This window comes from Lissotriton helveticus, chromosome 6 (genome assembly GCF_964261635.1).
Source record: "Lissotriton helveticus chromosome 6, aLisHel1.1, whole genome shotgun sequence".
In the NCBI taxonomy this organism is placed as follows: Eukaryota; Metazoa; Chordata; class Amphibia; order Caudata; family Salamandridae; genus Lissotriton; species Lissotriton helveticus.
Window position 1 is genome coordinate 259,476,850 of NC_136067.1, and position 16,891 is coordinate 259,493,740.

Consider the following 16,891-nt stretch of genomic DNA (forward strand, 5'->3'; position numbering starts at 1 on the left):
TTCACCTCGCCCCTCGAAAGAAGAGGAGAGACTTCATTGGCTGAACCTCAAAACAGCCTCTAGGTTTTACATTGATCACAACCAAGACCATGAAAAATTAGCTTCTGGGTAAAGGCAAGGCAGTGCAGAAATACACTTTGTCGAGGTGAATAGTCCCCTGCATTAAGATTGGCTACGCATTGGCCAAGAAGCATCCTGCGAAGGAATGAAGGTTTATTCCGCCAAGGCTGCTATTGCATGCAGATGCCTGTTATCAACCTTTGTCGAGCCACAAGCTGTGCATCCATACACATGTTCACAAAGTATTACTGCCTTAACAGCCAGGTCTGACAAAAAAAGGCATTTTGGCCAGTCAGCCCTGCAAGACTTTTTAATCTGAACCCATTCCACAGATCCTCTGCCTTGGATGGCACTGCCTTGGTATCTATTCTAAAGATAGGGAATATGCATTTAAAGTATCCATCAGAAGAACAAGTTTCCTTTGGTAACGCTCTTTCTGGAGGATACTCTACCTAACCACAGATTCCTCCCCCCCCCTCTATCTATCTCCCCCCCCCCCCCTCCACACACACACACACACTTAGCTGTTTTGTGAAATGGTCTGTTAGTCCATCTAGAAATGTCCCAAGCTGAATATCTGCACACTGGTATTTTTTTAATCTCTGCGTCAGATGGCGCAGATAGTCAATAAAGAAACGGATATCATTGTGCAGGAGTGATGCTAATATGTGCCTCCTTTCCTCACTTCCGGAAGAAAGAGTGTGCCGTGTGGGAGAGCTGATGAGTAAAAGTTTTCCGATCCAGTCTGGCGCCTGAGATATTCAGAAGCTGTAGAATCCCCAGTTAGAGTATCCATCAGAATGCGCATTACCGATGGTATGCAACTTGTTCTTCATAGATGATCTCCATACTTTTTGTTTCTCAATTTTATGCTGATTGGTCAAAAGGCGCCAAATGAACTCATTAAGGAAAAATCGGATTTCCTATAAGGTTAAGTATCGATTTGAACTACAGTGACAGTACATTACGTCTCTAAAATGTATACTTACATATGTTCAATGAAAAAAACACAATTAAAAGTAGGGTTATAATTCTTGTTCAGTACGGAAATTCGCCGGTTGTGATACAAAAAGTACCGAGCTTCATTCATCTTGTTTAACTCTTGCTTGACCCCCTGTTTTTTCGAGCGCCGTTTGAAAGTGAGTGTGTTGCACGCCAGGCTTGTGGTTTATGGTGTCACCTGTTGCTAATGATGGCAATATAGGAACATGTAACGAGGTTACTCTTTATGGATTAGCTTCGAGTCTGCTCAACTCTTTCCCCACCATGGCCTGACTTGCACTGCTTGGAAACCAGCTTTAATATTGTTTCCACCGTGTGTCATCTAATATACTTTGGGGGCCTGCCCCTACTATCCTTTCTTAGTTATGCTTATTTTTATTTATGAGCATTTGCGGTCCTGCAAAGGTCATGCAAGGGATGAGTTGACCTTTAAATGCTCTGAATGTGCTCACCATTACAAAAACCTTACTTAATATGAAATAGTCATTTCTAATTGACGAAAATGTCAGTTCATAGGAGCACATTTTAACCAGACGACTAGAAAAGCCGGTCACCTTGTAAAAATATTTTTCTATAATAATTTTCCAAGTTTGACTCACTGTTTCTCTGCATGTTCTTGTACGATAAGGTCGTTTTGTTTATAATGCTTTCTTTTCAAATGGTCAGACCTCTCCTTCCCACACACTTCCTGTCTGATGGGTATTTATTAACAGTGGGAGAGGAAAACTAAAGCAGATTGTCGATTGAGAGCTCGCTCTTTTCTCTTGTAGGTCAGCACTTCACCAGCCCACATCTTACCGACCAAGATTACTGCTTTCTGGAGAGGCGGGGTCGGGACAGACTTCACACTTTGCTCCAGCATTATTGCACAGCCTGGAACAATTTTCTGTACACCAACTAGATCTACCAGCACTTTACTCCGTCAGTGCCAAAACACCTGAAGAATCGTGTGCCCAGGTCAGTATTCTCATTCCTGCCTACTATTTGCATTCATTTGTGTTTAAGGATGCTTTCATAACTGAAATGGCGCTTTGATTTGGTGCTTACTTCTTTAAATGTAGTGCTGCGATGATTTTCAGGTCTCAGTGCCATCATATAATTCCATATATGCCTCTATAAGAAAATGGGATACATTGAGGTAGTTCACTGTGGTTCTTACAGATTGGCATGTTTTTTTAGCTGCATCCATTGTTTTAAAATTACCAGGATATTTAGAGAGAACTAGAATTCCTAAAAGTTGAACTCTCTTAACAGAATGGGGGGATCGCACTTAAAAATAAATAAATGATATGTTTAGCGAACTACCGAACTCCTCAGTGAGACTTTCACTAATGGGTTGGAGTAATACTGAGTAGATCAGCTTTAAATTCTGTTTAAACCGGTTGTATGACATAACCACGCATGCCTTTAAGACGGTGCATGCCTTTACAACGCTGTCAGTGCAGCTAATGCATCATTACCATGCATGTATTTACAACAAAGAGCTTTAAAACGCATATGCCTTTACCACGGAAAGTTTGTAGTAAAGGCATGGTTGGTAAAGGCATATGTGTAGTAAAAATGTCATATTTAAGTATAATAAAATGGCGGTGGTGCAGGGCGAAATGAAAGAAATAATATTCTGCACCTTAATCTGGGTCTGCGTCCGTCCTTTGCATGGAAGAACTGCGAGCGGAACATTAAGCATATATATATATATATACATATATTACCTACTGGCGGTCGCCAGTAGGTATATATAGTTAGGATTTTTTCTCTATGGGTTTTTTGAAAATTCTATGTCTAATAACTTTGGCGTTTGTGGACGGAATTGGCTGAAATTTTCAGGAAAATGGCACATTTTGTTTCTGAGCAGCCCTTGAAAATTTGGGGGGGGTTCGTCCAGTGGGGGCCGAGAAAAAAGGGGGGTCCCAAAACGTGTTTTTAACATTGAGTTTTCCATAGGGCGGTTGGCCTCACTTTTAGCCCGAACGGCTGAATGGATTTGCACGAAACTTGGCAAAATTGTAGGGACTGGTAGCCCGATGTGCCTTTTGTAGGTCTCAATATATGTGCTCCAGTGGATTTTGAGAAATTAACGTTTAAAAAAAGATATATATCTGTAAGCGCGGACCAGGCAGCGCTCTGGTTCGCGGACTTTTCGCGCAACGGAGCTTTGTGAAGCGAAGCTGATTGGTTCTCCGGCGTCTGTCAACATTCCAAACAGTCCGTAGCGGCCGCCATCTTGTCTCTCGGTAGGATCGAGAGACAAGAGGAGGTCAAAACAAAGGGGGAAATAACTATAAGGGGGCATAGTAGATCCTCGCTGACCCCCTAGGTTTGATGTGGAGGTTTTAAAAGGGCCCCGCGGGGCAAAAAAAAATAATAAAAATAATAATTGAACGGCTGAATGGATTTGCACGAAACTTGGCAAAATATTAGGGACTGGTAGCCCGATGTGCCTTTGCTAGGTCTCAATATATGTGCTCCAGTGGATTTTGAGAAATTAACGTTCAAAAAAAGATATATATCTGTAACAGCGCTCCGCTTCGCGTAACGGAGGTTTGCGAAGCTGATTGGTCATTCTGTCACTGGGCTATAGTGGGCTACATCTGGCTGATATTTGGGCTACATTTGTTTTTTTGTGTGTCTGGCGGCCATCTTTGGGCTACATTGGGCTACATTGGGCTTCATTGGGCTACATTCGGCTAATTAGCAAATAGCTCATCGCAAACTAGGAATGGTAAAGAATCGCTATTTATTCCTTAAAGTTCGCTATTTAGGAAATGCAAATAACTTTGATGATACATATGGCGGTTCATCTCTAACAAGATAAGAAGCATAGGGATACATTTATGATGACTGGCGCATCACCAGGGATGTGTTAGTCATTCTGTGCCGCTGTTCCGTCACCTATGGTGTGCTGCATTTACAATGCGGCGCATCATGGGGCAAAAACAGCACAGATGCGTGATGTATCTGTGCCGTAAAGGTGGCGCATTGCTGGAGTTGTATCGCAAGTGTGATGAAGCTCCAGCAAGGGTCGGGGGTGCCCCTGTCGCAGGGTTTCTGTTCTCACACAGAACTGTGGACAGAGGATTGGAACCTCGGCGAATGCATTGCTGGAGTTGTATCGCAAGTGTGATGAAGCTCCAGCAAGGGTCGGGGGTGCCCCTGTCGCAGGGTTTCTGTTCTCACACAGAACTGTGGACAGAGGATTGGAACCTCGGCGAATTAGGGTGTCCCAAAACTCACGTTAGTAATCAAAAACTATTTAGCAAGCTAGGTACAGTGTCACATTGGAAATAACAAACTCTCAATGTTTAGACAATCCAGAATATGAACTTATAGTACCTCAGGATACGTGGAACTCATGAACAGTCGGTCGTTATAGATTTCTTAGAAACCAGAACATGGAGTTAAGAAGAACAGATGTGTATTTGAAATGTTTATTTACTAATGCCGTCTTCTCAGGCGTAGTACCTTAGATAATAAAAGTACACATATTATCAGTAGCAAAATTACCAGCATAGTTACTAGTACATAAAAAGTGAATGGTGATAGTATGTTAACATGCTGTAAATGAATAAGAGTTAGCAACACTTATAAGCAGCCGCGGGCCGTGGAGGGAGTTACGGTGAGGCAGGGAGGCGGGGAGGGGGAGAAGCAGGGTGGAGAATACAAGTACACATATCAGTAGCAAAATTACCAGCATAGTTACTAGTACATAAAAAGCGAATGGTGACAGTATGTTAACATGCTGTAAATGAATAAGAGTTAGCAACACTTATAAGCAGCCGCGGGCCGTGGAGGGAGTTACGGTGGGGCAGGGAGGCGGGGAGGGGGAGGGGCAAGGTAGAGAGGGCTCCACCCTGCTTCTCCCCCTCCCCGCCTCCCTGCCCCATCGTAACTCCCTCCACGGCCCGCGGCTGCTTATATCTCACCCTCCCTAATACACATATTATATTATTTGCTAAGAAGGTCTCTTTGTGTTGGTTTAGGGCGTGCCCATACTTTAGTGTCTTAGATTTGAAGGAATCACATCAGCATACACCAGCTCTCTCTTCATGTGAACCGCATCAACTGTTGTGTATGTGTGTTCGGCAAAGCAATATAAAACCCGCCTCATGCCCAGAATTGGCAGAAGTTGCACTTATGTTATGAGTATGAAGTCGTGGAGATCAGACCTCATAACAATTCTGTATCGTGTTGTTCTTGAAACTTTAGCACTCGCTGTACAGATATAGTTTAACAAGTAAAGCAGATAGTAGACCAATAACATATTATTCTCATGTAAACCACGATGAACTACTAGGTGGAAAGCTAAAGCAACAACTAAGTGTCGTGTGCAGAAGTTGCAAAAAAGGAAAAATGGCGTTTAAACCGGTAATGAGCCCATGCTAACTTAACACGGTGTAAAGATATCCAGGACCTAGATGACACCTCCTCATGATCCGGAAACGAACTGAATAAGATAATAGAAGTGCCATCTCATGAGAGCAGATTGCAAGTTTATATGTGGACGGTCCGCAAGGTAAAGCATTAAAAACTAGGAAAATTCAATGCTAAAGAAAAATAAAACAGCCAAGTACTTTATCGAGTCTTAAGCCAATAGGCAAGGTAAATAATAAAAACTTGACAAATAAGTCAATGAATTGTCAATGAAATGCTAGTACTCAGCATATCAAACATGAAAAAGGTCTATGACATAACTGTGTATGCAAAATAAGCTGCAACAGCCTCCAATAGGAAGTCACCGTCTTCATCCGAAAACAGTTCAGCCATCCAATTTAAAAGCGGAAAAGAACATACGTGCTCTCCCAGCACCAGATCCTCTATCACCATCAGAGGACAGCTCGGTGGGTTTTCAAGAAAGCTCTGTTCCAAGAAAGACTGTGCTGCCGCCAGTAAATTCCAGGGACCAAGTAGTCCATGCATCAATGCCACAGCCATAATCCTTTCGCCAGGACAAACCAACTCGTGAGTAATGATAGGAGTCATCAGCTGATTAAAGTCGACGTCAGGAGAAACCGGTCCGCAGAGACACAAATCAATGGCCCAATCGAAATCACAGGTCAGGCAGTGAAATACAGGCTGGACACAGGTGAAGTAGGAGAACCGAAAAGATAATCCATATGCCGTGCTTAATATCGCCAACGGCATTGTGCCATAATATTCTAGCATGCGATTGCGGAACAGTGTCAGCAGCTGCAGGGTCGGAGGTTGCATAGGAGGGACATCCATATTTAAAAATGTAAAAAAGCACAAGAGCGTCCGCTGGTAATGCAAGTAAAAATGCCAATCCACGAACCAGAGTGCAGAAAATACAATGAAAGGGAGCAGGGATGACTCCAAAGATTTTCTCAAATGAAGTCACGAGACCACTGGTAACAACTTTAAAAAAGTGTGCCAGGGATTTTGTGGAGGATGCGTTAAAGATAGTCGGAAACATGTTGCTGAAATTGAAAGGCAAACCTGTGTACGGGTGTTCGCTATGTGAAGTACGAAAGTTTCACGGGCCGAACTCAAGGCCACCTCTCTCTGAGACAAAAGAGCTCTTATTCTTGCCATGCCGTTGAAACGTGTCCCAAGGTTGGTATTTGTGGCCAGATTGAAAACTCCCTATGTTCATGTGTGGGAGGAAATAGAACATTTCTGCAGCAAATAACCCGTTCACTTACTGTTACGATAAAAGGAATACTTTTAATTAACTCAGAACAATCTTCATTATTGAGCATCAAATAACTACCATTTTCCAACAACTTGAACGTGGGGATGATAGCAGGAACTGGCGTGCCTTGCAACACGCAAGCCATATTTGGTCGGTGTTTGTTGCATGAATCGTGTAACTGTATGTGCCTACACATTAGTGAATGATCTGGCGTCTCAGTGCATTCCTCTCCATTCAGATAAACTTCTTGATCATCTTTGAAACATCTGTATGTGTATGGAAGCGACCAGACCTCATGAACAAAAGCACTACCTAAAGGTTCATAACGACCTATTGGTATATATTTCATACAATTTGAAAACTTATATAAAGCAAAAGGCAGCGTTATTAAACCGTGGATAAGGCATGTTGCCAAAAAACCCGCAATCCTCTGCTGATGATGTCACTGAGCATGTCATGAATGATGTAATATGTGACATCATCAGCAGTGGATTATGGGTAATGGTATCTCTAGTTTACTCCCCTATAGCTGTCTTTCTTTTAACATAAGTGTGTGTTTCCTTCCCTTATACTTACTGTTTTTGGTTCGCTTCCAGTTCGCGTACCAGCGAGCGAACTAGGAAGCGAACTAAGAGAAATAGAGGTTGGCACAGTTCCAAATATTGTACCAATTTTTTAATAACGGGGAGGTAGTTCTGAAAAGAACTTTTTTTTTTTATTTTTCTGAACATTTTTTTACTGTTTTTGAATTTTTCGGAACAGTTTTATATTTTTTTGGGTTTTTCTTGGAGGGGGCAATGAAAACGATTCATTGTAAAGGGCTCAACAGGAGCAACAAAACAAAAAAAAGAAGTATTTATTATTTTGGGCGTTTCGGACAAACTTGCATATGATAGTCAATAGCTCTGTTGATCAGAGTGATGCTTTTTTCTCCGTAGGAAATGAATCCATCGCAAAATGCGCAGGTGTGTTTTACACCACCAAATCTCATTTGTATATTTGGCACCATCTCCCTGCCCTCTGGTCCCGTTACTTCCGGTACAACAGATCTTCTGGCCATAATAGGGAGATTATCTAGGTCGTTCCGAAACTGTGCAGCACTGTAGTTGTTAGGATGCCACCTAGTCATATGGCGATGCATTGTGTAGTTTCCGAAACTGTATTTTTTGTCGGTCCCTCTGGACAGTCTATCTTGACATATAAGGCAAGTTACGTATCTTGCATTTACTTTTTTCTGACCTTTGGGAATTTTAAAAAATTGCCAAATGAAGTTTTCTTTCCGGTGAGACGTCTTGGGCTGCTCAGGCAAAAACTGCCTCTCTTCGTGCTCGTCCTCCTGTTCCTCTTCTTCTTCTTCTTGTTGAATTACAACTTGAGCAGGTGGTCCACTCTTCCTTGGATGTGGTGGAGGTGGTGGGGAAGCACCAGCTGAAGCTACTAAAGAAGCCATTGCTCAGTGATCACAAAGGGTCTTTCTCTCACAATGATGAAAGTCAGAGTGAGGAAAGAAGGAGGGATTTTCATCATTTGGGAAAAACAAGAGTTCTCAACCAATCAAAAGTGTTCATTTTAGATTATATGACCTAGTCTTACATCATTAGGAAACCAAAAGTGAAATGAACCAATGAAAAGTGTTATTACCAAGTCACATGACTTGCTGTGTTTACGTTAAGCGCTTTGCAGGGCCTCCCGGTTTGCTTCCAGAAACCTGCGCTTTGCGACTCGCTTCGCGTACCAGTTCGCTAACGTAGCACGTTATATGACGTATCACGCGACAACGTGAAACGTCATGCGGACGGGAGGCGTCACGATGTTGTTTTCTAACGCGGCACTTGCGGTAAAGAAACGTTTACCGGCTTGCGGTCTATTTCGCGGCATCAAGGTCAGCTAACGGGAAGCTTCCCGATTCGCGAAGCGGGAACGAAGAAAAAAAAATATTTAAAAAAAAAATTATTCATAAACATATAAAATATATTTTTGGATTTAAAGAAGAATACATTTTACAGCTACAGATATTAGCTGTTAAAAAACCAATGAAATTCACTGAAAAAACCATAGGTTATAGACCATATATAGTTAGGAATTAGCATTTACAAAACCTTGAAAATTCACTGAAAAAACCATAGGTTATAGACCATATATAGTTAGGAATTAGCATTTAGAAAACCTTATTTTACTCACACAAAACCATTGAAATTCCATATATAGTTAGTTGCACTAACTATATATCGTGCACCCGCAATCCACTGCTGATGATGTCACATATTACATCATTCATGACATGGTCAGTGACATCACTGATGACATCACTGATGACATCTCAAATGACATCACTGATGACATCACTGATGACATCTCATTTGACATCAATGACCACATCACTGATGATATCATTCATGTGACAATACAATGCATCTCCTCACATTTTAATATAACCTCTGTTTCACCCAGTGTTAAAAAGAGAGTATAATTTTTGAAACCATTGACACACCAATACTAGTTACTACATACGCACTCACTGATTGCTACGTCTACACACACCTTCACTCATTCACCCATACAATCATTCATACATACAATCACTCATCTTTACAACACTATCATATGCACTCATACACCTATACAGACACTCACAGTCTGCCACTCATCCATGGAGTTACTCACACACCTAGTCAGTCCTGTAAAGAATCAATGACACTTCCATTTTCTTGTCTATACAGTTAAACATAGAGCACCTTACATTTTCAAACATATACTAACACATACTTACCTTCTTATACAATCATTGATACAAGTACAGATTGATCTGCACAGAGTCACACACCTCCCAGCTAGCCACACACACACTCAGTCTCCCATACAAATACTTGGGCAATCAATCAATAACCCATATAGTTACTCATATAGCTACTGATCAACACATGCAGCAGTTTACAGAACAACAGACATAATGATGCACAAATTAAGACAGTTTAGTCACTAACCCATGCAGTCAGTGAGACACATTTAATCACTCACTCATACAGTCAGTCATGCACCTACTAAATCCTTCGTCCAGACACTTACACATCCACTCATTCTTCAATATGTAAGACATATTTAAACTTTATAGAAACAAAAAATCACTGGATGTTGTCATCAGTGATGTCATCAGTGATGTCATTTGAGATGTCATCAGTGATGTCATCAGTGATGTCACTGACCATGTCATGAATGATGTAATATGTGACATCATCAGCAGTGGATTGCGGGTGCACGATATATAGTTAGTGCAACTAACTATATATGGAATTTCAATGGTTTTGTGTGAGTAAAATAAGGTTTTCTAAATGCTAATTCCTAACTATATATGGTCTATAACCTATGGTTTTTTCAGTGAATATATATATATATATATATATATATATATATATATATATATATATATATATATACACACTCACCTTGCCACCCAAAAATATTTTCCCACCCTAAATTTACCCTTGCCACCCAAAAATCTTTACTCACTCTAAACCCTAAAAATCACTTGCCACCCTAAGAACCCATGCCCACTCTAAACCCTAAAGTTACCCTTGACACCCAAAAACCCATACCTACCCTGAAAAATCCATTGCTACCCAAAAACCTTTACCCACTTTTAAATGACCCTTGACACCCAAAGTCCCTTACCCACCCTAAAAATTCCCTTGCCACCCAAAAACTCATACCCACCCTAAACCCTAAAAATGCCCTTGCCACCCAAAAATCCATCCTCTCCCTAAAACCTAAAAATTCCCTTACCACCCAAAAGCCTATAACCATCCTAAAGATGATATGTATATATATATGTATATATATAGATCTATATCTATAGATATAGAGAGATAGAGAGATAGAGAGAGATAGAGAGAGATAGAGAGAGATAGAGAGAGATAGAGAGAGATAGAGAGAGATAGAGAGAGATAGAGAGAGATAGAGAGAGATAGAGAGAGATAGAGAGATAGAGAGAGATAGAGAGAGATAGAGAGAGATAGAGAGAGATAGAGAGAGATAGAGAGAGATAGAGAGAGATAGAGAGAGATAGAGAGAGATAGAGAGAGAGAGAGAGAGAGAGAGAGAGAGAGAGATAGAGAGAGATAGAGAGAGATAGAGAGAGATAGAGAGAGATAGAGAGAGATAGAGATATATATATATATATATAACACAATCGCATGCTCCTATCAATGATTACCTTTTGTTTGAATCCTAACTTTTTCATGTTTTACAATCGATACTACCAGCAGGTCAGAGGGGTAGCCATGGGGGCCTGTTTCTCTCCCAGTTATGCTTGTTTGCATATGGGCTTTTGGGAGAGGCAGGTCCTCTATGGTGAGCACTCTGATACTGCAGCAAGGTCGATTGTTTGTTGGTATCGTTACATTGACGATGTGTTTTTAATCTGGCGAGGTACACGCACAGAAGCTGAGCATTTTATTGATATTCTTAATTGCAACCATTATAATTTAGCGTTTACATCAGACATCAGCCAGGAGCAGGTACATTTCCTTGATATGACTGTTGAGATTTGTCAGGAGAAGCTACAGACCAAATTGTACAGGAAGACAACGGCAGGGAATACGGGTTCTCCATGCAAGCAGCCACCACCCTGCCCATCTTATACGCAGCATCCCCTATGGGGAGATGCTGCGTATAAGACGGTTGTGTAGCACAGACCTTCAGTGCAATCTGGCTCAGGAGGCTAGTAAAACCAGATTCTTGGCCAGAGGGTACAAGATGGGTCAAATAGAAAAGGCTATGGATAAGGCAAATGCTTTACCCCGTAATCAGACTCTGGAACGCAAGCTGAAACCTAAATCTGCAGGTACTCAAGTACAAACAGGTAGACTGATTTGGGCCTACAATAGGCAACATGGCGTGCTTAGAAAAATCATTTCCAAGCATTGGGACTTAATCAAATGTGACCCCATTATAGGAGAAAAAATTCTGGCCAAGCCGTTAATCACCTTTAGGAAAGCTTACTCCATGCAGGATGCTCTGGTTAAGTCCAGTCCTGAGGTGGTTACCCAGAAAAACTGGTTGGACAAAAGTAAGGGCTTTAGGAAATGTACCAGTTGTAAAGCCTGTCTCCATGGCATCAACAAATCAGAATACACAGTCCCCTTTGCTGCTACCGCACGCAAGATCAACAAACAACTGACTTGCAAAAGTGAATACGTGGTATATGTGCTGGAGTGTCCTTGTAACTTGCGGTATATTGGTAGTACCAAGCTACAGGTTCATAAGAGGATACTCCAGCACATACGGGCCATCAACACCAACGATTCCGCGTATCCGGTAGCACACCACTACAGAGAGTGTCATAATAACAACAGTGCACTACTGAAATACTATGCCATAGATTCAGTGGGCCCCCTTAGAAGAGGAGGTGATAGAGAGGGGACTTTGAGAAAGCTAGAGACCAGATACATCTTGGAGATGGACAGCAGATCCCCGGGAGGCCTTAATTCCACAGAGGATTTTTACACCTGCCTCTAAGCACCTCTCTATCTAGTGGGTTATCAAACTAGTATGTACATCCATGCTAGGTTCCAGCGGTCCATTCTATGTCTGATTTAAAAAGAAGAAAGGAAACATATGCACCTGTGTGGCTATATGCTGTCTTATAATCATAGGCCCTAGTTCTGATGTGCATCGTGGACAATACAGTTGTTTTTCATAGCCTAGGCTTAGGCTATGTTGTAAATATAAATATAAAACTGTACTAAAAGAGAAAAGAAAAAAATATTGTGGTTTATTTATCACTTTTTCACTTTCACTATGGTTGCAAACTTCACAAGCTCTATGGGTAGGATAATTCAGTAGGATATTTCTACCATAGTTTTGACGTGGGAGGCTGCGATAATGTATTCAAACAAATATTATCTCCTCCCCGTAATTGTTAATAATAGCGACAATAGAATTTCATCAAGGTGCAATATACAAATATTTATATTAGGGTGTATATTTTTCAGTTAGATTAATTGCATTTACGCACTTTAATCAACAACAACCCCTCGTTTTTTTTCCAGTCTGTATATATTGATAGTATTTATTTGTATATATATTTATTGTTGATAATGATATATTTTTATAATGAAATTTATATTCTAAGTTTATGAAGATATATATCCGTATTTATTGTAAATATAATTCTATGTCTGGATGGAACTGTTGACACCCCACTTTTGCACATGTACAGCTATTTATATGGGGATTACCCCGTGATTTTTTGAAGGAGCTGTGGTTGATGTTTTCTATGTCTATTATTTATTGTAAATAGCATGTGATATATTGCAACCAATCGATATCCTAATCAACTTGCACTTTAAATTCTGACTTCCCTCTCCATGCGTCATGTGACCAAGGCCTCTGTGTAGGCCGAAACGTTATGCCGAGGTGTGCCTTCCACAAGATTGAATAAAATCACTGCTCACCTGCACTCTGGGTCTTCCTCTCTTCTTCTGCGCCGCTGGTATCCTGAGATTGGGCTCCTGGTGAGAGAAAGCTGAGATTGTATATGTATGTGTATATATATATATATATATATATATATATATATATATATATATATATATATATATATATATATATATAATATATTCAATTGTTTTTGAATTCCAAAGAAAAACAATGTCCAGGCTGCTCCTTGCATTCAAGTGTGTTTTATTTCCAACTTCCACTTGATTGCGAACTTGCAGACTGGAATATATATATATATATATATATATATATATAACACGTCCGAGACCGCACCGTTCGAATCTACCAAATAACTATGAATCTGGCACCAGCTACATTTCGAGTCCGTGTCCCCGCTTGTACATGAAAGCACTTGGGAGCCTTTTGTCTGATATATATGTGTGTGTATATATATATATATATATATATATATATATATATTATACATACACTATGGCCGCTCAAAGATTATTTGGAGGAGGCATATAAGCAACTCAATGAAGAGGAATGTTATCGTCGGATTTCTCCTCTAAAGAAACCCAGGAACAGTTATTTTCGCTACTGCTTGCATGGAGGAGTTCAAATATCTCAAAAAGGATAATCCAACTACCCCAGTAATATACTTTATACCCAAAGTGCATAAAGACTTTAGGAGGCCACCAGGGAGGCCCATCATTGCTGCGTGCGATGGCCTACTTGAAAATGTGTCAAAATACATAGACTTCTTTCTGCAGGAGTATGTAAGGGGACTCAGATCATATATGCAGGACGAGGGTTACTTTTTTGAGAAAAATCAGAGATATTGAATGGAAAGAATCGTTTTTATTGATTGCGCTTGATGTATCGTCCTTATATACTTGTATTAGGAACAGGGATGGCATGAGAGCTATAGAATATTTGCTGATGAGAAGGCCATTGATTTACGCGCAACATACTAACATGCTGCAGAAAATGCTACTGTTCTGCTTGGAGAATAATTTGTTCTTATTCAATGGAAAAATGTATCAGCAGATACAGGGTGTTGCAATGGGGGCCAGCTTTTCCCCCAGCTAAACCTGTTTATTTATGGGCTGGTGGGAGGAGCTGGTCTCATGCGGCAGCATGAACAGGCGTATCAGACCAATATCGTCACTTGGTTACGATATATTGACGACTTATTTATTGTCTTGGATGGAGAAATGGATAGTGCTACTGAGTTCATCAATGCATTGAATGTCAATTCGATCAATTTGCAGTTTACCAGTAATATCAATAGGAGTGAGGTCACGTTCCTAGATGTCAAAGTCAACGTGGTAGGCGATAAACTGTCGACAACCCTGTTTAGGAAACCAACTGCGGGGAACACTCTTCTTCACGCTACTAGTGCGTATCCCCTACATCTGATTAAAAGTATCCCGTACGGGGAGATGTTGCGCATTAGGCACATATGTAGCGAGGAAGATGACTACAATCAGAAGCAGGAAGAAAGCCCTATCAGGTCTCTAAACAGAGGTTATAGAGCTCAGGATATTGAGGCAGCTATCACCAAATCTAGGAATTTGGCCAGACAGGATTTAATGCTATACAGGGTCAAAAAGATCTCCAAGCCTGGTATGGAGGTATCCACTAGATTGATTTTGTCCTACTCTCGACAGGAGAAACAGATTAGGTCTATTGTAAAAAGGAATTGGCCCATCGTGAGAGCGGACCCTGTGATTGGTAAGCTTTTACCTAATTACCCTCCGGTTACATTCAGAAAAGCTAACAGTATGGGTAGTATGCTTACCGGTAGCAATCTTGACACTAGGGCGACAGGCACGTGGTTGGTGGCAAGGAAAGGATTCTTCAAATACGCAATTTGTAAAGCTTGCCACTATGGAATTAACACAACTAGCTACACAACGGTATTTAGTATCAAGCCGCGCAGCATAGAGCAACATCTCACGTGCAAAACAGAGTATGCTGTATATGTTTTGACATGTAGTTGTAACTTGCACTACATTGGCAGCACAAAATTGCAAGCACATAAGAGAGTCCTAAAACACATACGTGCTATTGTAAACAGTGATGATAGTTACCCTGTAGCTAGACATTTTAAGCTGGTCCACAATAATGACCTCAAACACCTAAAATACTTTGTCATAGATGCAGTGAGGCCCCAGAAAAGAGGAGGGGACAGAGAATTAAAACTCAGAAGGTTGGAAACATCGTATAATCTGGAGTTTGACTCTAATAACCCCAGGGGTCTAAATAATAGTGAAGACCTATTTACGTTTCTGTGACAAAGTGAGAAGAAATAATCCTTTGGTATAAACTGGTTAACTTTGTGTGTACATAGGTGTGTATATATATATATATATATATATATATATATATATATATGTACTTATATATGTTGATTGTTTCTACATACCACCTTTTGTACAGGTATTTATTCTAGGAGAGATATTTATAATAATATATACATATTTTTTTTTAAGAGAGAGGCAAATTTTAGGACTATTTATGTATTTATAGATGATATTTATGATCAGATTTTAGACCTGAAATTTTAGAAAGTATATTTTATGCTTTTATTTATTATGGTCTGAGGTCCCTAGATATGGTTACTGATCTTCCATTTATTTATTGCATGTTATGCATATATATGGTCCTTTGCTAATTTGCACTCTATAAAAATACAAAAATATGAAATCTCCGAGGTATTAGTTTGGTTAACAAGAAATAGAAAAAACACTTGATTCAATTGCAGATATGTTTGAGTAAATACATATTTTGGAACAATGCATATCTGCAAGATAAAGTAGAGTATTGGAAGTAATGCACTGTGTTTTTTATTCTTTTTGGGTTTTATGGGTTAGGTTCAGCACATTTCTTAGTTTATATATAATATCATTGGTCTGCACTGTACATTGTAGGCATTGTATTAGGACATGGCTGGAGAATGTAAGATCATGATGATTGCTATGTAATCAAGCATTTAGGCTGTAATTCTATGCTAATCATACACGGATATATGGAAAAAATATGGACTTTGTATTGATATGCATTTATGCTGTTAATTTGTAATCCGAATGAAAGTATAGCAATCAAGGTTATAAATGTAGAAAATCGTATTTTATTTAATACTATGGTGGCAATGATATGTAGTATTTTTTCCATGTCCATACTTTGACCGTATGCACTTGCACTTTAAAAGGCGGTGAGAAAATTGGTAGAGCTGTCATGTGATCAAGGGCAGGAGCGCCCGAAACGCGTAGAGGCAGCACTGGCTGAATAAAAATATTTGCGCAATACTTGGGTCCACGCTCGTCTTTTTCAAAGAAAAATTGTATGTTCGGGCAAGAAACTATATATATATAGCTAACTATAACATGTGTGAAACCTGTTTTTTTCAGTGAATTTCTAAGGTTTTTTAAATGCTAATTCCTAACTATAACGTGGCTGAAACCTATGTTTTTTTCAGTGAATTTCTAAGGTTTTGTTAATTATAATTTTTAAATGTATTAATTATTATATTTTTTATACTGATTTACTACATTGTTTTAAAGTATTTATTTTTTAAATTACATTACATATTTTTAATATAAATTGAAAAAAAATGTTTTCAAAATATTGAAATTGTAATATTTTTATTTTATATTTTTTTAATTTATATATATATTTTATATAGCAGGCAATGACATCCTAAAGAAGGAAATTCAAGTTACTGCAAGTATGGTT

General features: G+C 39.7%; 1 protein-coding gene across 3 annotated transcripts in view; it reads left to right on the top strand.

Annotated features, from left to right (window-relative positions):
- The window catches only part of ATAD2B (ATPase family AAA domain containing 2B), a 974,520-nt gene that overhangs the window by 506,425 nt on the left and 451,204 nt on the right, over nucleotides 1-16,891 (top strand). For all 3 annotated transcript variants that reach the window (XM_078647713.1, XM_078647714.1, XM_078647715.1), the window contains exon 18: nucleotides 1,833-2,019. In XM_078647713.1, the coding sequence (XP_078503839.1) occupies nucleotides 1,833-2,019 (187 nt within the window). The remainder of the gene's footprint in view (nucleotides 1-1,832; nucleotides 2,020-16,891) is intronic.